This window comes from Artemia sp. Qi Xiang Cuo, chromosome 10 (genome assembly GCF_049724085.1).
Source record: "Artemia sp. Qi Xiang Cuo chromosome 10, ASM4972408v1, whole genome shotgun sequence".
In the NCBI taxonomy this organism is placed as follows: Eukaryota; Metazoa; Arthropoda; class Branchiopoda; order Anostraca; family Artemiidae; genus Artemia; species Artemia sp. Qi Xiang Cuo.
Genome location: NC_142803.1, coordinates 21,950,041 through 21,975,824, shown reverse-complemented (window position 1 = coordinate 21,975,824; position 25,784 = coordinate 21,950,041). Strand labels below are relative to the sequence as shown.

General features: G+C 33.9%; 1 protein-coding gene across 3 annotated transcripts in view; it reads right to left on the bottom strand.

Moving 5' to 3' along the window:
- LOC148947577 (protein bric-a-brac 1-like) overlaps positions 1-25,784 on the bottom strand; it is a 179,575-nt gene that overhangs the window by 8,774 nt on the left and 145,017 nt on the right. For 2 of the 3 annotated variants that reach the window (XM_089095312.1, XM_089095311.1), the window contains exons 4-6: positions 22,204-22,515; positions 17,282-17,409; positions 262-385 (exon numbers count right to left, since the gene is read on the bottom strand). In XM_089095312.1, the coding sequence (XP_088951438.1) occupies positions 262-385; positions 17,282-17,409; positions 22,204-22,515 (564 nt within the window). The remainder of the gene's footprint in view (positions 1-261; positions 386-17,281; positions 17,410-22,203; positions 22,516-25,784) is intronic. The other variant, XM_089095313.1, reaches the window with a different exon arrangement.

The following is a 25,784-nucleotide window of genomic DNA, read 5'->3' as shown; positions in this document are numbered from 1 at the left end:
ATTCTATTAAAACTGCAAGTTAATTTCATTGCATGAAAACAATTTGTAATAAATTTCGCAAAGGTATATAACTAATGAGCTAAATCGCTAGTCATTCATTTTTTTTTTGTAAGAACACGAACTGCCCCAGACATCAAACTCCCATAATATAATTTAAGACTCATTTGTCTTCTTCCTTCAAAGTTAGAAGTTAATTTTGATGCAAAGAAGGGGATTTATATTTTGGTTCATGCTGCCTTTGATCTAATTGTTAGCGCCTACCTTCTTGCCTCCTCATATCAGATTCTGGATTTTGAGGTAAGTGTGAATGTGGCATCATTTCTGAGGGTTTAGAATATTCTTGTCCAGGTGGCACTATTCCCGGGAATGCATTGTCTGATTCCAACTGAAATATAAAAGAAATACACTATTATATTACCAAAAAAAAGAAAATCCCCAAAATTGGTAAAACATGACAAAATCGTAAAGTGGTCCCTAGACTAGCATGACCTAAAAATGAGATTGCCATTAAATAGTAACCATTGGTACAGTAAACAAATTTTTTTTTCTTTTGTGAGTGACACGGTATCTTAGTTTATTCGGTAGGGGCGCCAAATAGCGGGGGGCAGGGAGGGGGTTGGCAATTGCCCCCCTCCTTGACTTTTGAGAAATACCTTCTTATTTCTATTTCTTAGCTATTTTCCTCTTTATTATGACTATTTGGTCTTTTTGCCCCCCCCCCCCACATTTTTGTGAATCGGCGCCAGTGTTCGGCTATTTCGACTTTGTTCAGCTTTTTGTAGCATATAGCCAAATAAAAATTTAATCTAAAACGAATATATTTATTGTTGTACAGTCCTTATATAGTCAACATATCCAAAATCCCATTTTTAACATTGCTAGTATACAATTTATCTAGTCTCTTTTCAGTCTTTAGTCTCTAGCCTCTTTATTCCCACCCGACCCCACCCCCTCCCCCACCCCCACACCCCATATCAGTTATAACTGATTTTTTTTTTCTAAAGCAATTAGCCTACTGTAGTTGACCTTTAAGGAATGTTATTAATATAGCTTTTTTATATTTTTCAAAGTGGATACTTTTAGACTTGTGGCCATGGTGGGAACTCCCCCTCCCCCCTCTCGATGGTGTCATCGATGGTTAAGTACAAACTATTAGCAGTAGACCTCTAACTAAAAAGACATGAAAGCGTCTTACTTCATTGCTTAGATATCCGTAGAAATGTTTCCAGGATGGGTGAGAGCCAAATTGAAATTTTGGGTACCTACAACGATTTTGATCCTTGTGCTGTCAGCATATCCAAATACTCACATTTGGCAAAAAAGCAACTGAATACTTTTTGCACAAGTAATTAACAAGAAAACGATTTAAGGAGCAAAGATGGATGGTAGAGAAAAAAGCAGATAAATGATCGGTTGAAATATATTTTTTTGAAAGAAAAAGGGTGCAGATGAGTAGTGCGGAGTGCAGCTAATGACAAAAAGGGGTTCAAGGCTTTCATAATGATGAGTTCTAATTAATGGATTATGTGTTTCTCGTAAATATTAGTTGAAATGATTTTAAGTAACATGTATGAATGATGTAAAATAAAAACAGAAACACAAAAATGAATTTTTTTTTTGTAAAAAGAAAAAGAAAAAAGAAACATATTTAATTAGTGGTGTCTTGTGTTTTTCGACTTCTGCATGAGCCTCTATGGGTCTAGTGAAAAATAAGCCGAAAAAAGCTTAGGATAAAAGTTAACAAAAACGCACATAAACTAATTTTGATGCATTGTTTTTTTTTTGTTTTTTTTTTTTTTTTGTAAACCTGAAACCATGCCTTTATTGGAAGAGAGAAAAAATACGGGAGGCTATCTGAAATCGCGACTCAGTGTGGCTAAAAATGACTTAGACCTCAGAGCCAAGCAAATATTGGGGAAAATTAGATAATAGAAGGATTGTCATCGTTTCAAGCAAGACAGGAAGACCATTCCCCATGGAATCCTGTGTCTTTTCTTAAAAGGAAAATAGTAAAAGAAATAGTATGTGACCATGTGGTAGTATTTATCATGGTTGCAGCGACAGCTTCAACATATTAAAGAACGAACCACGGTTCATAGTAACCAAATATTCAATAGCGTGTAAACAAAAAAAAAACTGTCTAGTGAGGTTAACAGTAAAAGTCTTATATGGGCCATAGTTAATACAAAAATATGCGACAAAAACTTTCTAGTTCAGACAAAACTTCAGTTACATAATATAAATTCATCTATTGCTCCCTTATATACCACCCAGGAAAGATTTCCCACCTTAGTCCATTAAATTCCATACAAAAAATAATATATAAATTCTAATATATAATATATAATAATATAATAATATATAAAAATAATAATATATAATATAAATTCATCTATTGCTCCCTTATATACCCCTTATATTGCTATGCTCCCTTATATCCTCTATGCTCCCTTATATTGCTCCCTTATATACCACCCAGGAAAGATTTCCCACCTTAGTCCATTAAATTCCATACAAAAAATAATATATAAATGCTAATATATAATATATAATAATATATAAAAATAATAATATATAATATAAATTCATCTATTGCTCCCTTATATACCCCTTATATTGCTATGCTCCCTTATATCCTCTATGCTCCCTTATATTGCTCCCTTATATACCACTCAGGAAAGATTTCCCACCTTAGTCCATTAAATTCCATACAAAAAATAATATATAAATTCTAATATATAATATATAATAATAATAATATATAAAAATAATAATATATAATATAAATTCATCTATTGCTCCCTTATATACCCCTTATATTGCTATGCTCCCTTATATCCTCTATGCTCCCTTATATACCACCCAGGAAAGATTTCCCACCTTAGTCCATTAAATTCCATACAAAAAATAATATATAAATTCTAATATATAATATATAATAATAATAATATAATAATATATAAAAATAATAATATATAATATAAATTCATCTATTGCTCCCTTATATACCCCTTATATTGCTATTCTCCCTTATATCCTCTATGCTCCCTTATATTGCTCCCTTATATACCACCCAGGAAAGATTTCCCACCTTAGTCCATTAAATTCGATACAAAAAAAAATGAATTAAGTTATCCTCCCCATCTCCAAACATCGGGCAAAATAAAGACCTATTTTCGACCTCACCCTTCCCAAGTACTTTTTCTTATCACCAAATGGTTAAAAACATTTATTTTTAACTAAACTGGTCATTGACGGAAGCTAGTTTTAAGACCTTTAGAAAGGCAATAATAACCAATTTCATAATTTATGTAGTTATATCGTAAACTGATTTTTAATTTGCTTTTAAATTTTTTTTTATGTTTTCATTGAAAAAACTACAGGTTTATAAAGATAAGAGCTGAGAAAATAGGAGACAATTGAATCTTTAGTGTTTTATCATGGCTGGTAGGGAAAACAAAAATTAATGCCACAACACAAAGGAGTGTTTTAATCAGTCAAAGAAACAAAGCAAAATGCTTGTGACACTAGCGCCACAAGCAGTATAGCGGTAGAGCAAAATTTATAAGTATAGCCTGCTTTAGGATTTAGACGAGAAGTGTTAGACGGCACTGCTTCTTTGTCTGGGTCAGAAACTCTAGGTTTCAGACTCGTTAGTTTCCAATAGCATGTGAACGTTAGGCCTTAAAACGTAGGCTTATAGCAAGAAAAAATCAAACTTTTTGTCAAAATCTTTCGGGATCTTTCGTCACTTTTTCTCAAGCTTTACCGACTTCCCAGCTCCTCCTTCCCGACAACTACAAGTATTTTTACAGAAATTTTCACATTTTGGGATGAGGGATTAGAAAATGAGGGATTATTTTGAATTACAAATCCTTCCTCTTCCTACGCCACTTACCGTACTATTATAAGCCACGTTTCTGCCACTCACTCTAACAAACACATTGTTAGTAGTAAGTTTACAGCAAACTGTGCTTCTGCGAATCACTTGCCGTACTATCATAAGATCCGTTTCAGCCAGTCTAACAAACACATTGTTAGTAGTAAAGGGCTGGGCGACGTAGCTGATATCGGGAACTGATTTTCAAATCAGCGTCGATTTTAAAAGAAATAGGCGTCGATTTGAGCTTGAAAAATTTTCTGGTTTTCGGCACCGAATGTCCTCATGATCATCACAAAAAAAATAGGGATACAGATAAATCGTTAGCCAGAGATGTCTGTGGTGAAAGACCCTGCTACTAAGCTGAGAACTAGAACTGAGAACTAAGCTGAGATCAATCATGCAACCATTAATAAACTCCAGTTGACTATTTGTGTCCATGTTTTTTTGTTTTGAAAATCTCGCACAATAAATGTTTCTTTTCAAAAACTTTTCTTACCGCTATCGTTTGTCCCCTGATGCTGAAATCAGTTTCCGAAATCAGCTACGTGTGCCGAGCCCTTAAGTTTGCAAAAAAATTGTGTATCTGCTAAACACTTGCCGTACTATCATAAGACACGTTCCTACCACTCTAACAAATGCATCGTTGGTAGTAAGTTTACAAAAAAAATGTGTTTCTGCGAACACTTGCCGTACTATTATAAGCCACGTTTGTGCCACTTTAAAAAACACATTGTTAGTAGTAGGTTTACAAAAATTGTGTTTCTGCGAACTAACACAAAACTGTTGACGGATTTTGAGCGCAAAATTTAATAAGCTCGAAAAAGTGAAATACAACTTGCCAATTCCTACTTTTCTGCGGCAAATGTTTCAGCGGAACACTTGCCGCACTATCATAAGACACGTTTCTGCCACTCTAACAATGCATTGTTGATATGAACTTCACAAAAATTGTGTTTCTGCCAACACTTGGCCGTACTATTATAAGCCAAGATTCAACCATTCCAACAAATGCATTGTTGGTAGTAAATTTACAGAAAATTGTGTTTCTGCAAACACTTAGCCGTACTATTATAAGCCAAGTTTCTACCACTCTAACAAAAAATTGTTGACGGATTTTGAGCGCAAAATTTAATAAGCGCGAAGAAGTGAAATACAACTTGCCAGTTCCTACTTTACTATAACAGACTCTTGTGTTTTAGAGTTTTGTATTACGTTTTTGTACTTACTGCGAAGTTTAAATATTTTTAAGTTTATTGAACTTCACAAGTTTATTTCAAGTGTATGTGAAGTTTATTTATTACAGTTTTGTATTTGGCTTTTGAATTTATTGTGAAGTTTATATTTTCCACCTCATCAATACACTTCCCCGAAATAGCCACTAACAATTGGGACAACAGAAACATGCCCTTAGATTTCCAAGGAAAAAAACAACGATCTGTTATGATATTCTTGATAATATAAATATTTGTTTGTCCTTCGTTCTTCATAAACTCTAAAATGTCCATAAACTACAATCTGAGCAAAATTTATTTCATCTGCCACTGCAATTTCATTTCACAACTATTTCATCACTAATTCAATACTATTTATTTCATATTCATTACCAAGGACATTCAAACACAACTTTTTCAAGGACAATAAGGACATACAGAACATACTTTTTTCATCAAATCTTGACTTTTTTTTATTTTTCCTTTAATTGTTAAATTTCAAATTAATTGTCTCTTTTTTTGGATTTCTAACGTCCCAAACAAATCCTTCCGTCTATGCATTATTAAGGCCTACATTCTGTGAATCTACCCCGGCCTCTTACCCAGACAAACCTGCGTTCCACGCAAAGATACATAGTGCATACCCAATTTGTATGGTAATAACATTGATAATTCTTTATACAGAATGTTTTTCACTTATACATTTTTTTTAGTAAGAGCCCCTTCCCCTGGCTATTCCCAGACCTAGTTTTAAACCCAGTGTTCTTCTTTTCTTGAAAACATTCTCAATGATTTGTTCAAGAGGATTCGACAAGAAAAGAAATGTTCATCTAAGGCTGGAACATTTCAGCTGGAGGGACAAATATTGATGGTTGACTCTTTACTACCCTATACCGTCAACCAATATAACCCATGCTCTATACAGTCCACCTACTTGATCTATATGGCAGAAGGACCTATCCGTCACATAGACAGAAGGAACCTATAAATCGTCCCCAAACTACAGTTCAAGAACCGTTAATTTCAACAATCAAGATCTATTACTTTAAACTACGAAAAACTTCCGAAAATAAAGAACATTTATGCTTTAAAAAAGTGGTTATTATCAATTCCGCAGAATTAATCAATTTTCAAAACACATTTTCACTGAAAAGTTTCAGTAGATTTTCAAAATTGCCTTTATGTCTCAACCAATTATACTGAAAAGTTTTCCAATATCCAAATATTTCCAAGAGAAAAAAAACTTTTTGAATTCGTTCTCAAAATCAATTTTTTAATAGTCATTTCCTCATTAGAACCCTAGGAACAATGACTGTTCATTTTGAAGGAGGCAAACAAGTTTAATTAACTAATTAACAAACTTGATTATTGATAAAGTGGCGGAAGCAGTGTTTTATTTTATGTTCAAATATTAAATAAACAATAAAATCAGCAGGAGGGGAATAATCGGGAATAATCCGCATGGTGGTGTCAAATCAGGGGCGAATCTCCAGCATTTTTATTGGGGGGGGGGGGGAAGAGGGGTCCATACCTGGATAGTCAAAGGGCATGGGATGTATAATATTTTTCTCCACATTATTGGGGGGGGGGCAATTGCCCCCCTTGCCACCCCCAAACGACACCCCTGTGTCAAATGCGAGTCATTCGCCATATATGTTACACTGGTAGAAAGAAAATTGGAGGAATGAGGAACAACAAGGAATTTCACTTGACCTCACCAACCTTAAATAAACCTTCTGTTCTACTTCAGGCTTAGACTAAGGACACTACGAGATACAAGGTTCTATTGGCAGTTTAACAGACACCATGCCAGTTTTGTTTTGGGGAAGCGAAGGGGGTAAGAGGTTCCCTTGGCATTGGCGTCAGTTTATGGACATTTAGAAGGGGGGAATGGTTAAATGTATTGTCAATATTTAGAGGGAGGGGATAAATTTGCTTTTTTATCTTTTAATGACAATACCAAAAAAACGCATTCTTAAATGAAAATGCCCCCTCAAAAAGATGTTTTTCAAAATCTAGAGAGGGAGAGACAAAACATCTAGGGGGCACAGGTCCCCTCTCCCAGTTCATGCCACTCTCCGTAAGGAAGGGTCCAGTTTCAGTGATAGATAAGATTTTATTCATTATCAAAACAAATACAATAATACACTGTGCTAGTCCCCTCAAAGACTCCTTCGCCTGTAATTAGGGGAGTATATACGGAATACAAACTCAGAGAACAATAGCCAATTACTTACTGAGATAAAAAAAGAATAAGGAAAAAAAAACAGTACAAAAAAAAATCAAACATCAATAAAGCATAACATAATTCATTTCTCTGCATATTATTCTCAAATCAAGTGATCTTCATACCCTTCTACTATCTACTGGTCACAATCAGATTATACAGAAAAAAGGAAAAGAAAAACAGAAACAAAAAACAATTCAATGAAAACTATTGCCAACCATTCAAAACACAAAAGAAAGCCACGAGAAAAAAAAATGACACTTATCATGGGCGTAGGCAACATTAGGCAGCAGATTGTCTAGGGGGGGGCAGTCGATAGTGTGATGGAGTTTTATCAACTGCTTTTTCCAAACCATCTGCTTTTTCAGCCATATCTAATGTGAATTTGAAGGTCTAAGGGGAGGGGGGCAGCTGCCCCCCTCCCTACGCCCATGACACTTATACTCACAGTCACAGAAAGAAGAGCAAAAAGGAGAAGAAAAGAAAATATAAATAAATAAAAATGATAAAGAAAAGTTGACTCAGGAGAAATTAAAAATTTATTCAGGCAAAAGTAAGGAAAATTAATCACATGAAAACAAATATTTTTTAGGAATTTTCCTTATCTGAGGCTCAAAGGGTTTTGGTCACACTGGCCCTTTGCCAAGTGGTATGGATTCATAAAAATTGCTGACTTTCCTGGAAAATCCCCTCTTAACAGGCTTGGATCTTGACTTCAGACATTGTATCCCTCTTCAAACTTTTTGAGCGGCTAGAAAAACATTTCCAAGATTTTGCGGAGAAAACGGGGAACGTTTGATAAAAAAAGAGCTATCAGAAGCATCATGTTTTCAATTCTTCTACCATGACCGGGGGGTTTGTACTTCGGTTTGTGAGACCCCTGTGGCTATTTTGCAAATTTATTTGCGAATTTATTCAGCAAAATGTGAATTTTTACTTTAGAAAAAACATCAGTCTTATCCCATTTTTAAAGAAATTTTAAATTAAGATACCTTAATTTATTGTACATGTCAGGCACTTCTCAAATATAAAATGGATCAATAAGTATACCATGGAATGAGAGACCCCTCATCTTGTTTTTACGACATCCATTACAAATAGTCATTTATATACGTCAGGGGGGAAAATAGGTTCGTTAATAATAATGACGGATAATAAAAATAAATGGGAAACCTTCATTAACTTTTATAATCATAATAAAATAGAAACATGGCTGGAAAATATTTTTAATTTGTTTTATATTGATATTCCGGCTTTTACGTTCTAACAAGGAAATTGCAATTAAGACTATGGAATTTAGGCAGAATTGTTAAGTATAAATTTATGAGGGTAAAATAAATTGATCTTAGCCAAGGGGTATTTACATGGTCTGAAAGTTTTTGAATTTAATGGGTTTCACAGAGTAACAGAGACAATGAATAAAATATAATCGTGATTTTCAATAGAAAAGTAAGGTTGTCGTCACATTCACATGCTGTGGGTTTAACTACCAAACTTGTGATGGAATGGAATGGAATGAATGATGGAATAAAATTAACAAGGTACGCGAAACAATCTGTAAAGGTTAGAAATTACTTGCTCTTAATCAGGGATATTATATTCCTTTCTTTTGTATCCAAAGACTATATTCAACAAGGAAGAAAACCAAGAAACCAGGGGACACCGTGATGTAATAGCCTCCCCCCTGGATACACCCTTGCTGTTCGTTTTCCGCACTGAATAAACGACCTTCAAGCCTTAGAAATTTCCTCTCATCTCTCTGCCTTATAAAATTACTGACGATGTTTTAAGACTTGATGACGATATAAAATTGATGACGAAATAAAACTGATGACGATAAAATTGATGACGAAATAAAATTGAAGAGCATCTTCCTCAAGAAAAATTCTCTGAAAAATTATCAGTTATTACGTATGAAAGTACATAAGAACTGGATCACCGGTGGCAAGGCTCTGCGAATTGTTGTAGTATCTGTGAGTCATGGGTCACAGTGGCAGAGTAGCACAAATGACGTATTTTATGAGATTGGAATCAAACCCTCTAAAGGAGCAACAAAATGTCAACTAGCTAATCTCTACCCAATTTGATTGAAGTTCCAAATATACCATTCTTCTGGACATAATCGACAAGTATGTAGCCATATCCACCCAGAGGTTCGCATTGAGCGCGGATAGCCGATGCCGTAACTATAACTTGTTAACCAGATTTGAATGAATTTCACTCTGGTAGTTAGACTGTCAAAAGGATTTCGATAACACATCTCCCACCTTTCCCCAGAGGTAATATCAGTCGCAGATCATAGGAAACCATAATCATGAGCCTAGCTGTGAGTTTTCACATGGGCCTAGTTGTCCTTGGGATCTGACGTCTCCTACTGGTAAACGACCTTATGACAAGAACCAATGGATCTTACCGACTGGCTGGTCATTTTTATCAGAGACTGATCTTCTTTCATTGATTTTGCGTTATATATTTCCATCAGCTCATTTATCTAATAAAAAAAAAAAAAAATAAAAAAAAAAAAAAAAAAAAAAAAAAAAAAAAATGCCAGTAAAACAGTGTTGCTTTGCACCACTATTTTACCAACTTAAACTTTTCTACCGAGTGGCTGAAAACATTGAGTGGGTGGGTGGTTCCTTGTATTGGGTGGGGGTTCACCCTGTATTCCTAGCAATATAGTATTGTGGTATGATTACATATTTATCATTGACTATTGAAATTTGATTTTGTGTTTATTTTAGAATAAATATTTCTACTTACCTGTCTAATATATTTTAGATATCCGTCATTCCTTCCCCAGCTAAGGGTACATTGGTCCCAAATCCCCAAAATGGTAAATTAGAACATAAGTTGCTACTTTACATCAAACCAAACAACCTATTATGGTATATGTCCTGAAGACAAAAGCACAAGGACCCTCTCTCCCAACAGAAAACGGATCGTGTTTGGACTTCAAAAGGCCAAAAATTAGAAATCGATTCTCGCATTCCGAACCTTCCGGATTTTCACTTTTTGTTGAAATCCGTCAACCTGCCCTGGTACATATCATGACTACAAAAGCACACCTTGAATTCTTACCAAATATGGGATCAGACGTTCCATTCTGGTAGATGCACTGAAGACAAGAATTGAGGAGCCCTCTTACCTTGCACCATAGGTATTGGAGCGTGCAAGCACTCCCAAAAAGTACAGTTACGACACTAGTTTTTAGTCAACAATGGTTTCGTTTAGATCAAACGACTTCATCTAAAAGAGGATTGACAACAAGAAATTGGGGTCGCCCTTCCTGCTCCCTATAAAATTTGAAACGGTCCCTGACTAAGAAAATATGGAAATGGTACATAAACTTTTACTCCAGACGATGTTTAGTTGAGACCCAGCGTACACTTCTGGCTATTATTCTGACGATATACATTACCATTACCCACTTTCTTCCCACTTACCCGCTACCCACTTTCTTCCTCTTCCTTGAAGTTCGGACCATATCCTGATCTCAACACTAAATTTGCTAATATCCTAAAATCCAGATAAAGTTAAGATCCAGAAGGTCCCATCTGGAAATGCTCTGATGACCTGAATTTAGGGAGTCTCTCACCAACATATGTAGAATCGTCCATTTCGGCACTCCCCTTCTTCCTCCTCTCTGAAGTTTGGACCATGCCCATGTCCAGGACCATGTCTGAAGTTTGGACACTAAATTTTGGTAAGATCCTAAAAACCCTTCAAGTAAATGCTCTGATGAAAAAAAAAATTAGGGACTCACTCACCAACACAGTTTAAATCTGGAGCAAGTCTAAAAAGGCAGCAGTAAGACACTAACTCGTATTTTCCACTCAACTGAGATTTGATAACGAGTTCTCTTGGGTACCATGATAACAAAATGTTAGTATCCTCCTTCCCCCACGGAGGTCAAAATACTAAAAGACACAATAAAGACACAACCAAGACACTTAATCTGTCTTGCGATCAAGTTTAGAAAAAAGCTCCTTCTCCAAGAAGTCCTGATTACGAACATTTAAGGGCCCATCTCCAACAAAAGTCTCTTTCGAAAGACTTACACAAAAGACTGGTTTCTGATTCCCAAAAATCATACTATTAGATTAGTTTTTATTTCCCACCAAGCTTCTTTGAAATCTGACAGCCCCTTCAAGTAAATACCCCGATGATATATATAACCACTACAATAAAAAAACAATAAAGAAAAGCTTGTTGAGGTTCCAATAATCACTTCTGCTAGGCGTCCCGATGACAACAGCTTAAGCGCTTCTCCTTCTTCCCCTCCCCTACAAAAGTCGGGCCAGAGCCCGATCCCAGGAGAGCATAAAAAGTCCAAAAGGCTGTGGTTTCTGACCAATTTTCGCTATGATCCGATAGTCCGTTTAGTTAGAAATGACAAGACAAAATTTTGGGGATCTCCCTACTTCTCCTATGTCTCCAATAGAGGTTGGTTTGTATTCGATACTCCAAAAACTCAACTAGGGCACTTACTTTTATATCCTTTCTGGTAAATGTGCAAATGACAAGATTCTGGAATCCCCCCTCTTCATGAGTTACCTTGCCCAAGCCTTATATGCACACAAAATTTTAGAAAATAAAATCAACACTGAAAATTCCCTTGAAAAAAAAAAACAACAGAATTTTGAATCTCTAGATTTACTTTTCCAAGATTATTTTCTCGGAATCTAGAAGCAATACAGAATTTTCTATCTAAGGCCTCTAAAGGATAATTATATGCTCCACACGATTCCGCCATTAACCAATACCCAGAAAGTTTAAATGCTAGGACAGTTGGAATTAAAAAAAAAACAAAATCCAGAAATTAACTGAAAATACCGAAGTTAAGAGGAACTTTTCTCATCCATTTCGTAATCCCCCACTCCTGCAAATTTTTCAAATTTTGCTCTCTTTATTATAGAACGACAGACCGCTGATCACAAATCAAAAAACCTACGAAAGCAGTAGTATTGCTCTGCATATATATATATATATATATATATATATATATATATATATATATATATATATATATATATATATATATATATATATATATATATATATATATATGTATATGTATGTATATATATATATATATATATATATATATATATATATATATATATATATATATATATATATATATATATATATATATATGTATATATATATATATACATATATATATGTATATATATATATATATATATATATATATATATATATATATACAGATGCTCGATCCTTGAAAAACAAGTAAAATCTGATTTGACTCTTTGAACAAACTTATTTTTCCAAAATTTTAACCAATGCTGGATGGACTGGAGGGGCATCAAATTAAAGAGAGTTCGGCGAGACTGGCTGCTCTCGAATCACTTTCGACTGTCCTCCTGAACATGTCCCGAAAGTTTCAACTTGATATCCTCAGCAGTCCCTAAGATATTGCTGATGCACCTGTTGGACAACCAGCATGCAGATAGTGTGTTTTGATTTTATTCAATATCGCTCTCAAGATTTCCTGAAAGTAGTTGCAACTAAAAATAGATTCAAACCGCCTATCGTATGTCCAATCAATTTTATGTAATCAGCTGCGAGTCAAGTTTATGCCTATAAGCAGAACCTGTCAGACAAAAGAAAAAGAACATATACTCTCTTGTGAGGATTAGAAACCAACGATTCTGTGAACCAACGAATATATATATATATATATATATATATATATATATATATATATATATATATATATATATATATATATATATATATATATATATATATATATATATATATATATATATATATATATATATATATATATATATATGTAAATGTATATATTAGCTTCAGTTACCTTGGTAGTATAATTAGTAAAGATGGTGGGAGCAGTGAAGATGTTAAAAGTAGAATAGCCAAGGTTCAGGGTGTTTTTTCATTGTAAAAAAAAAGTTTGGAAGAATAGGAAGATAAGTCTGCAAACCAAGATTAGAATATTAGAAGCTACAGTGATGACAGTGGTCAAATATTGCTCTGAAGCATGGGCGCTCCGAAAAGCGGATGAAGATTTGCTGGATTTTTTCCAGATTTATTGCTTAAGGATTGTTCTGGGTACCCGGCTGACTGACCGTATTTCAAACAATAGGCTATACGAAAAATATGGTTCAATACCGCTCTCTAGGGCTATAACGAAAGAAAGGTTGAGGTGGCTAGGGCACGTTGTGCGGATGAAGGATGACAGATTGCCGAAGATTGTCCTTTTCGGCCAACCGTCTAGGGCTAAACGGAAAACAGGTCGTCCTCGTCTGGTGTGAGAGGACGTCATAAAGAAAGATTTAAAGGAAATGGGAACTTCCTTTAAGGAAGTATATATATATATATATATATATATATAATGGATAGATGGGTAAGGTGAAAGCCTCGTTCAAGTGCACATTTGTCTCAATTGCTGGATTAGGACGACATTTTTTTTTTGTTTTTTTTTTTTGCCAAGTAATTACCTCTTAAACATAATATATATATATATATATATATATATATATATATATATATATATATATATATATATATATATATATATATATATATATATATATATATATATATATATATTATATATATATGTATGTATATAGGTAATATTATTTATAATATCGATACGTATTACTTTTTTCAGATATAAAGCATGTTTGCTTGAATTTATTTGTGTCTACTTCTCAGTCTTTACTTTAAATCGATTTCCTAAATAAGTCATTTCTCATTCTGAAAGTATTGATTTTTTACATTATAATAAAACCGGAATAGTTTCTACCCCCTTAGAAAATAAATAAGGGAATATTATATTGCGATGCAATTTAGTTCCGGGGAAATGGGAACTTTTCCCTAGTTTCCAGACAGAGAACGAAATTACATTTCTGAATATAAATAAAAAGACTCCCCTGAGATAATATTTGTATAAAATTTGTTTTATGATTAAATTTAGGGCTAGAATAATAAGAAAGACATTTATTGACAGGTTACACACATGAAATTTTTACATCTCCAGAGAGCCCCCACACAAAAGGGCACGCTACCTAGAGAGTCAAGAGGGGGAGAACTGAGAGTTTGAAGGAGTTTGTGCTCTAAAAATGTATTTGGCGGAGTATGCCTAGCAGTTGAGCCTTTCAGACAACACGCATAACAAAGAAAAATGTATACTCTCTCGTGAGGATTGAAAGCCTATGACTGATTACACAATGGATGAATACTCGCTTCAGGTAAACTTACACAGCGTCACATGATTTTCAGGTTAATGATTAGCTTGAAATTTTGTGTTTCGAAAATGTATTTTTAGGTCCCTATAATAGTAGGTTCATGCATTTTTGCTTGTGTAACTCAAAATGTGTCTAGCTAAAATATCATCCCAGTGGGGCTAAGATTAACGCAACATGATTTGGGGAAGATAATAAAAGCAGATCATTCTTTGATTGAATAGCTGCGCGTCATTCGGGCCCCTAACGGGCCACGAGGAATTAAAGTTTAAAGCTAGCATAAGAAAAAAAAATGTCAGATAGGTGCAGCCCCTCCGTTCAATAATCCTGAACAGTTTTCCGCCAAACGGTTTCCGTCAAAAAACTAGCAATGCATTTCTTTGTACCTTTTTCCTTTGTGAATTTTATGGTATTTTGACAAAATGATTTTTGTGAAGTGAAAAATCACACACAAGCCGCAATTGCTTTTTTTTAATTTCAGTTAGCAAAGTTGACCATTAAAAATAAAGTTTGACAAATTCTGTAATTTTAAACTCTAAAGCCCTCTAAAGAGGAGGGGGACGGTGAATAAATTCACAAATAAATGAATGTCTTTTGTAAAACAATGAATGATTTTTGTGCAAATATTAAATGTTTTATTTTACCCTACTACTATGGGTTGTAAAATATTTACAGTCAACTCTAAATGACAAGATTTATGGTCATTTTAGGAAAAATATGTAGCCCTAAGAAAAAAAAAAAAAGTTACACGCACATTAGTGATTAGCCAAAGAAATAAAATATTTATCACCCAATAAAAACTGGTCTCACATAAGGGAAAGGCTGCATGATGATACGAATACAAAACATAAAATATCAATGTTCATGGTACTCCCCCCCCTCCCCTCCTCAAAATAAAACCTACATGACTTACTACAAGTCTGCTTCGCCATTGCTGAAGATTACAACAATAAAAAAATTAAACTATAGTTACAGAATGCATTCTTGGGGGGGTCAATGGTGGAGGGGGAGATGTTATAATTCCCAAAACGCTTATAATAGCCTCAAATGGTTGGAAAGCTTTTATTTCCTTACAAAATCTTATGACCAGCTACAGGGACGTACGCAGGGGGGGGGCCTCCGTGCCCGTACCCCCCCCCCCCCCGCCGAGATCTCACGATTTTTTTCAATTTCCCATAATTTTCTGATTTTTCTCACAGAATAATAGGTTTGAAGGATTTGCCCCCCCCCCCCCGAAACAAATTCCTGCGTACGTGCCTGACAAGCTAGGCCAATTTAGAAGTACTAGAGGTCCATGGGGAAAATATGGTTGAAAAGCACAGGAGATTTAGCCAAAATGAGGCGACTTTCATACTGTATCAAAGGCTCTACCGGCCACCAAAGTTAGATCAGGTAGATACACCAGGAATAACCTCTATAAATTTAGAAAACGTATCAAGAAGTAGTAACTTTGAATTAATGTTGAAGAAAGTTTAATTGTCTTACGTAAAATGTAATGCCACGCCTTCTCCCTCTCAAAATTTGCATCCCTACTTCAATATCTTAAAATTACTTTCAATTATTTTCATTTACTCGATGAGAAAATAATTTACGCTGGACATATCGAACGTAATAAGGACATCGAAACAAAAACCGTGAGATGGACCCTTTTATATATTCACACCTGGAAACCATGATTTTCTAATTTGGTTATTCCACAACCATGAAGTTTTTAGGGTTGTACCATATTTTCGTCAGTGTTGCCACGTTGGGACAGTAAACAATAAATAAGTAAAACTAGTTGGATAAATTTGACAGTGCTTTCCATCCGTACAAATTCAGTGACAATCTGTTGATTCACCCTCACATGAAAGTACACCCTCAAATGAAAGCTGCACCTTTTTAAGCTCTTTGGTCCCATACATTTGTCAGCTTGATTTTTAATGATGTTCACCCACTTCTCTCTTTTTTTTTCTTTTTTTTTAATTGACACCACCCACTACCAAAAAGTTAGAACTGCACATTGAGGACTTTTATAAAAGTTAAATTCCTGATTTTTACCGTTTTTAACATATTTACGGTTATGTAAGTATGAAATTGGATTAACGACGCTTCTTTACTACTAAGATCTCTGCGTCGTCCCTGCAGATGTTGCTATAGCGATGTTTGATCTCTGGGTCCTCTATAACTAAGCTAAAGTCAAACCTACTGCCCCACTACAGGACCATCTACGGTTATGTGAATTTCCACTCAATCAATTCAAACAATTAGATCTAATTTTCATCGTCCTTGGTACTCAGATGTCAAACATGTTGTCGTGTCAAACACTTCCTGTCAAACATGTCAAAAATAAAAAAGGTTGTCAAAACATGAGACACGAAATAGCCATAGAGAAATTCCTTTTTATTTAGCACAATTCCATGTATGTTCAGGTTTAAACTAAAACTCTATAGGGGTTAGCAAACAGTGGGGAGGGGATAACTAAGGTCAAAAGGATCCCTCCCCTCTCCTATTGAAAATATAAATATTGGAAGGGATAACCGAAAATTGCAGTTCGTACCTGTTTGCACCTACTGTGGTTAGTATAGTGAAAATAAGTCCACTGAGGACAAGATTTTTTGTTCTCACTTCAATATCTTGTCCTCCATTTAAATTTATTTCAATGGAGGTCCTCCAAAAAAATTATCAACATCTTAAAAACTGGAAAAGAATTGGACATGAAATTAAATAAAAGAAATACCTTGATATCCTTCATTGCAGATGGATCCCTGAATACGACAGCTCTTATAACTCCTTGAATATGATCCTCAGACCACTGACCCGTTAGTATTCTTTGTGGACGTCCACGTCCCTTTGTTCTTAACTCGGCTACAATGAAAAACATCTTACATTAAACTGGTAGATTATTCTTACACACACATGCACATCCTTAAAGTTTATGTTTCCTGTGCAGTTTTTGGTATGTTACTTTTCTGCTCTCCTGTGATTTTAATATTTAAGGTCTATCCTTAAATATAAATACAATCCTTAAATATAATTATAATCCTTAAATATAAAATTCCTAAATATAAAACCCTTAAGATTTATGCTTCCTGTGCAGTTTTTGTATGTTACTTTTCTGCTTATGATTTTTAATATTTAAGGTCCATCCTTAAATATAAAATCCTTAAATATAAAGCCCTTAAGATCTATATTTCCTGTGCAGTTTTTGGTATGTTACTTTTCTGCTCTCCTATGATTTTAATATTTAAGGTATATAGTTAAATATTTATCCGTAAATATAAATATAATCCTTAAATATATAATTCCTAAATATAAAACCCTTAAGACTTATGTTTCCTGTGCAGTCTTTGTATGTTACTTTTCTGCTTTCCTATGATTTTAATATTTAAGGTCTATCCTTAAATATCCTTAAATATAAAAATAATCTTTTAAATTCTCAAATATAAAACCCTTAAGATCTATGCTTCCTGTGCAGTTTTTGGTATGTTATTTTTCTGCTCTCCTATCATTTTAATATTTAAGGTATATTCTTAAATATTTATCCTTAAATATAAATATAATCCTCAAATATATAATTCCTAAATATAAAACCCTTAAGATTTATGTTTCCTGTGCAGTTTTTGCATGTTACTTTTCTGCTTTCCTATGATTTTAATATTTAAGGTCTATCCTTAAATATCCTTAAATATAAAAATAATCTTTTAAATTCCCAAATATAAAACCCATAAGATCTATGCTTCCTGTGCAGTTTTTGGTATGTCACTTTTCTGCTCTCCTATGATTTTAATATTTAAGGTATATTCTTAAATATTTATCCTTAAATGTAAATATATCCTTAAATATAAAATTCTTAAATATAAAACCCTTAAGATTTATGTTTGCTGTGCAGTTTTTGATATATTACTTTTCTACTCTCCTATGATTTTAATATAGCAACAAAATGCAACAATTATATTATTTTTCCATAGTTGAGAATCAGCTCTATATATGTACCGAATCACATTTTTGACACTTATTTTACATGGTTTTTTAGACTTGAAACTACTTTGAATATTACTTGAAAATTGTTGAAAAACAACAATTTTCCGAATTTTAAGCAAATCTAGATCTCTCTGCGAGAAGAAGTCAAAGTAGAATCATAATTCGGCTCGGTGAATGGATAGATCTGAGATCTTTTGGACGTAATTCGTCGGCAATCGTAGGCAAGCCGTTGGCAATACAGGACATTTGACCTAAGGGCTTTAAGGATAATTGGTTGCTCCACAAGAGTCTGACATTAAACAATCCCCAGGATGTTTACTTTTGACGTATCTTGTCTTTTTGGTGCCAGTTATGGCTGCAGGCGTGAGGCAAAATTGCTGGTTTCAGAGGGAACATATACCTTAAACAACTTTTTTTTTGCGAGATTGTTTATTATACCCTGTGGTAGCAAAGCGGATTGAATCTCTACCTGGCAACATGGGGCCCAGGGATTGATCCCGATGCCGCAAAGTTGGGCGAGAGGCTTGCTACTTGACCCTGTAAAGAAGTCCCAGCCACTGGAACGTTAATTCGACGCCCTCTGGAGAATCTGGATCGTTATATTTTAATATTCTTCTTTATAAATGTATATTGGGGATTGGTCAAAAAACAAGGTCGGTTAAGACGTACTAGTTGCGTTTTTCGTCGCTCATGGCTATATGGGCGACAGTCTTACCGTTTGAGAAAAGCTATGTCAGCTAGACTCTACTAATCGATGATTCTCCTTCTGATTAGTTTCCAGACAGTAACTTTAAAAATTTTCAGTGTTCTGTTTCATCTGAAATTAAAGTTGCATGTTTTTAAACATCTCAAATTTTACTAGGCGCTCGTCATTCATCTTTAAAAAATATGCTTGTAACTTAAGACCAGCCTGATCATGTGAATAAAAAGCATGATCTCCTAGTTCTTAAACAGTACAATATTATCTGTGTGATAGAAATTTAATTCCCATTTTTAAAAGAATGGTTTTTATTGTATATTTTGCTGGAAATTTATTCCCTCCTGTCGAATGATCTATTCTGCTGAATAGGTTGAAACCATAGTCACTCTGTTGACTATGATGTCTGTGAATACTCCTCTTGTTGTATATTGCGGGAAATGGAAATATATTGGGTCGTATCCAGGATTTTTTTTTTCGGGGGGGGGGGAGGGGGTTCATAGAAAGCCAAAAATTATTTATGTTCATTTTTGTTGCGTTTTTACGAGTTGGACTAGCATTTCGGTTGGGGGTAGGGGTTCGATCACCCCCCCCCTGCTAGGCCTATATGCTTATGCAAAGGTTTCACTGTACGATTTTTCTTTCTTTTTTTTTAATTATTTTTTGTAAAGATTTTTGGAGGTAAAACGAAGATAACTGAACAATTTAACGTGGATGAGAAGTGAGTATAAGTGAAAATAAAGAAAAATGAAATCCTAAAGCTGACACGATTAAATAAATTGATCCTTAATGTGAGCAGGAATAAGTTGTTCTTCAAACTTCGGAGTTCTTCTAGTTCTCCTTTCCAATATTTTAGATTAAAACTCTTTTTTTTATGGAGTTTACAAGAACTGATAACTATAGTAAGTTGATATATGAAAAAACTACAAAAAAATGACAAAATTTTTGAAAAATCGATCAACGTTGGAAATTTCTTTTGGAAAAATCAAAATGAATTTCCAGATTTACTTTTCAGAACTATTTCCTCGAAAACTAGAGGCAATACAAGATTTTCGACGTAAGGGCTGTACAGGATATTTGTATGTCCACACAAGTAGCCTACGACATTAAAAAATGCCACCAAGAAGTTTACTTTGGGAGTTAGGACAGTTAAAAAAAACAAAAAAAAAACTGGAAATCAACACTGATTTCGGAAAAAATTAACGCGGATGAGAAGTGAATATAAAAAGAAAATATGAAAATACTAAATCAATGAGTCAATATAATAAAATAGATTGATATTTGATTTGAGCGGAAATAATTCCTTCTTAAAACTTCTTTTTTAGGAACGTTTAGGTTAATTTTAATTTATTTTTGTTATGGAAGTTTCAAGACGTTACAGCTATAGCAAGTTGAATGCGAGCAAAGCAGGCGGATCCAACGCTGAAAATTTCGTTAAAAAAACTGAATCAGAATTTGGAATTTCCAGATTTACTCTTCCAGAATTATTTCCTTGAAAGCTAGAGGCAATACAGGATTTTTGACCTAAGGGCTTTAAGGATAATTGGTTGCTCCACACGAGTCTGATATTAAACAATCCCCAGGATGTTTACTTTTCGAGCTAGGACAGTTGAAGTAAAAAAAAAAAAAAAAATCTGGAAATTAACAGAAATTTTAGAAACATTTAACGCGGATGGAGGTGATTATAAAGTGCCAAACAAAACCCAGAGAGGAGAGAAAGTAACAAAATGAAAAATAAAATCAAAAAAGGGGGAAAAAACGAGGTTTTTGTCAGCCAGCGAACCATGAAGATGACAAAATATAAGCAAATATTTCGACAAGGACCTCCGCCAAGTCGTCCTCAGTGCTAAAAAAAAAAAAAAAAAAAAATGATATACATGACTGGTAACTTTAGATAGAAATAATAATAATATAAAAGGTTTCTTGACCTAATTTTGGTGTGGAGTCTGAATCATACTCCACACGAGTCTGAAATTAAACAATACCCAGAAAGTTTACTTTTGGAGCTAAGACAGTTGAAAAAAAAAAAAAAAAAAAAAAAAAAAAAAAAAAAAAAACGAACCAACTTTTTTGTTAAAAACAAATGAGAGATTTTCAGTATTTTATCCAGGCTAACCGTTCCTGACAAAGACTTTATCTTTGCTTTATTATTTTAAATTCATTTTTTTACTGAATTAGTTTCATATTCATAAAGCCAAACACTAAATTTATTTATTGAATAGCCCCCCCCCCCTCATTGTACTAAATTTGAGCGAAAAGTTCAACGTAAATACAACCGTTTGCCTAAAATAGCCCATGATCGTTTACGGGAAGGCGTCATAACATCTAACTGTCAGGAGCACTAACGTCAGGACATCGACAAAATCCGTCATAAAATCGCATCAAATCCGTCAGAACCACTAACTGTCATAACATCTAAAATTTTAAAACTTTTGTTTTTTGGGGTTTAGGGGGGAAAAGGTACCTAGGTTAGGTTACTTTTTAATATATGCTATGTTTTACCCCCCCCCCCCCCCGATGTGCAAATATATGGCCGAAATTTGTTTCTAAACTATAATATACTTATTACTATTATATGAACTTATATAATTTTTTTAGATGTTATGACGGTTAGTGGTTCTGACGGATTTTCATTCTAGATGTTGTGACGTTTAGTGCTTGTGACGGGTAGTCGAAATGGTAGCACCCCATCGTTTATCGCTCTCATAGTTTCTTAACCTAATTTTTTGTTTTGTATACGTTATAAATCCCTAGTGAGTAGGCCTGCAGACAGCGTTGCCACCCCTAGTGATTTATATCTATTTCTAGTGATTTTTAATATTGCCTCAACAAACAAAAAATCATCACCGGGTGGCAACCCTGCCTAAAGACTACTCACCCTTCTTCTCTGATGTACCTATCCGCCCTCTGCTTTTTTTTCGTATGTCCCTATGATTTTTATATCTCTTAGAAAAAGATAAAATTATATAAAAAATACATACTAAAAAGCTTACACTGTCCATTATCCGGGGGTCCAAGCATATTATTAACTCTATTGGCATAAAGGACAAAAGTCGGGTAGGGTATATCATATTTTCTGGCTGCTTGTGATAAAGACAATCCTTCCCTAAGAACAGCAACGATGGCCTCTGCCATTGTTTCCGGCCTCCATGTCTTGAATGGTCCACGTTCACGAAATCGTATTCCTTGTGGCCCTGGTGGCATAAGTGGGCTGCCACCCTGAGGGGTTTGATGCATTGCCCATGCTCGTTGCCATAATACAGCCTGAAGTTGCATATTGTAAGCATCCATGGCTAGAAAAAAGAAGCATATAGCTTATATTATTGGTTAGCAGCACTTATCGCTAATTCTATAGATTTTCAAACTTAACTAAGGGTGGAAAAAAGATTATATAGTTCTACATTCTTGGTTTTCATTAATCATTATCTCAACAATATTTCTAACACACATGGTGGTTTTGATGTTTTCCGAGGAGAAGTCGGAGCACTGGCACTCAGTCAAAACTAAGCGACTAGAATATTATTTTGGGGATGAAGTGGGGTACATGTTTATTCTAGGGATATGTATGTATTTGCTAGGGGTTCCAAGAATTCATGAATGAGCTTTTAAACATCAAAATATTCGGATATTTTTGGTTTCACGATAGTTTGACTCGGGGAGCCTTCTGAGACTTCTTAAAGAGGATTTGGTTCTTTATACTTCTCCATGTGCGTAAGTACGACTAATAGTATTGCTTTTCATGGCAATGACATTTATTTACACTGTATTTTTAGATTGGTATGTGGCAAGTCTTGCATCACGCATTGGCTGAACCATTCTGAATAATAATAAAAAAAAATTGACAATATCCGGAAGAAAAAGTTAACACCGTGAGTGGATATATGAACGACCTTGATAATGAACATGGTGAAACTATGAAAAATATCCATTTAACCATCACTGTCATGGTTGCAGCGTTAGATATCGTGGTTACGAGGTCAGATACAATCATACTTGCTGCGTCAGATACGACAAAGTAAAGAACGAACTCAAACCCATAGTAACCGAAAATTTAAGAAAGTATTTCGAAAACAAACTTTCAAGTAAGGAAGAATGGCCATTTAAAGCTGATTTGGGAATGACAACTATTATTTCAATTAATCTAATGGCAAAAGTTTATTGCGAAAATAAATTTGAGGAAATTTCGAAGAACAGCCAGAAACTCAATGAGAACGGATAACAACCCCCTCTTGAGCACCAAGAAAGATTGGTGTTTTATTCGCACGGAAAGCAGTGATTCCCTCCTTTTTTTTCATCGCCACTAGTGGGGCACTGAATCCTCATAGACAGATGTATGGCTCGTTCGAAAGCTATTTTTTATATCTACGTGCTTTTTATAAAAAACAAAAGATAATATTAAAACAAAATGCAGTTTTCGACAGAAACTGGATCTTCATATACAAGATGATTTACACGAATCCTTTGACAAGATAATATAACACACACATCATTTGAAAACTTGCTCTTCTGGGGTATGGTGTCAAATTTGAGAAATTCCGGTGCGTGATCACCTGTAAGTCGTTCTTTACCATTACACAAAAAGGCTGTAATTGACATTGCTGAAAAAGAAATCATGTACTGCGCTCCTAAGAACCTTCTAAAGCTTTGTTTGAATTAGTGTATTGGCTTGTTGAACGTGAATAAGAATCCTCTTTTTTGGGTAATACCGTGAATAAGGGAATAGCGTTAATGATACTAAAATAAAACCCCAGTTAAGTGTTCTTATTAATTATGGTATTGAAGCAATACCTGTTACAGGTTTACTATGACATATGGTTCAGATGAAGAAGAAGCCGTGGTCTCTTCTAATCGTCTTATACGCGAGTTAAACCAAGGCAAAAATAATTCCCCGCAGTTTTTTTTATATAATCCTCATGACTCTGGCTAGCTTATTTATTATATGCTAGAATTAAATCTAAAAACAGAGACAGCCCCCCCCCCCTGAAAATCAAAAGCCGTCTTTCTGCTCTTCTGTAAGATTCATAAAGTGTTAGTTACAAACTTTAGATGATACAGCGATGATAAGGCCTCTTTCAAATATGTCATAAACCATATTCTATACTTCTGGTGTTATATAATTGACCGTGTTACTTCACTCAGAAAACCGTGTCACCCAAATGTTCACTGTGCATACAAGATTGAAATAGTAAAGGGTTTCAAAATCCGAAGCATTGTGATTTGAAAAATTAATATTATTTCTAGTCTATGGACTGCTTGAAAATCTTCTACAAATCTTCTGACAACATCCTGGGAAAAATAAAATTAAAATTTGATTTTTCGTAACTTTAAAAATCTTCTGGTATCTCCCTAAATTGTGGTTGTTAGCCAACATATGTACACGCAGGCATGGGCGCCCATAAGCTGAATTCCAGGGGGGGGGGAAACCTCGTCTAATTGCCACTTTTAATGCTATATAATAGAAATCTCAGAACAAAAACATAAAAGTAAGGTAACATCATTCAGCCAGGGGGCGGGCGCCCCCCTCCCCATTATGGGCGCCCATGCACGCAGGTAGGACTTTATTTGCATGGGGTGGGTGGTGGCTAATTCCTTCAAAACGTCAGAAAATAGGCAAATTTCATGGCGGTTAAATATTCAAAAAGAAAATTTATAAAAATAAAATAAAATTTCAAGTTTATAATATATGTATGGTACATATATGAATGAATAAAATACATACTAAACTAAGTTAAATAAATATTGTATGTATATTCAAATAATTTTCAGGAATGTATTTATATGTATTTGCCAGACAAGTTTTTCAGACAACATAAACAAATGAATAAGAATTTCCCAGAACACAGATATTTACATTCACGAGTCATAGGCACTCTGTATATTTATATTACAGAGGGGAGAGAAGATTAACAATTTTGTTTATTTTATTCTATTTCCAACGTTGCCAACTTATGAATCGTCTCCAAAATGCTGAGATATAAAATAATCAATAAGCTCGTTAACAGCTTTAACAGAAATGACGAAATATATTTTATGTGAAAACTTTATTTGATTTTTGACGTTAAAGTCAGAGGACAGTCTATAATAACTCAATAGACTGCAAAAAGTATTTCACTTTGATAGTTTCTAAATATGTATTATATATATATATATATATATATATATATATATATATATATATATATATATATATATATATATATATATATATTTATTTATTCGAATTTACGACAGAATTTCTTAATTCAACTGATATTGCTGATTTGCCTCTCTTGACTTAAAACTCAAGAATAACACGATAATTATGCAAATGCGTAATTTGAGAATCAAATATATACAAACCTGCCGCGCGCTGAATGAATCAAATATATTATGTATATATATATATATATATATATATATATATATATATATATATATATATATATATATATATATATATATATATATATATATATATATATATATATATATATATATATATATATATATATATATATATATATATATATATATATATATATATATATATATATATATATATATATATATATATATATATATA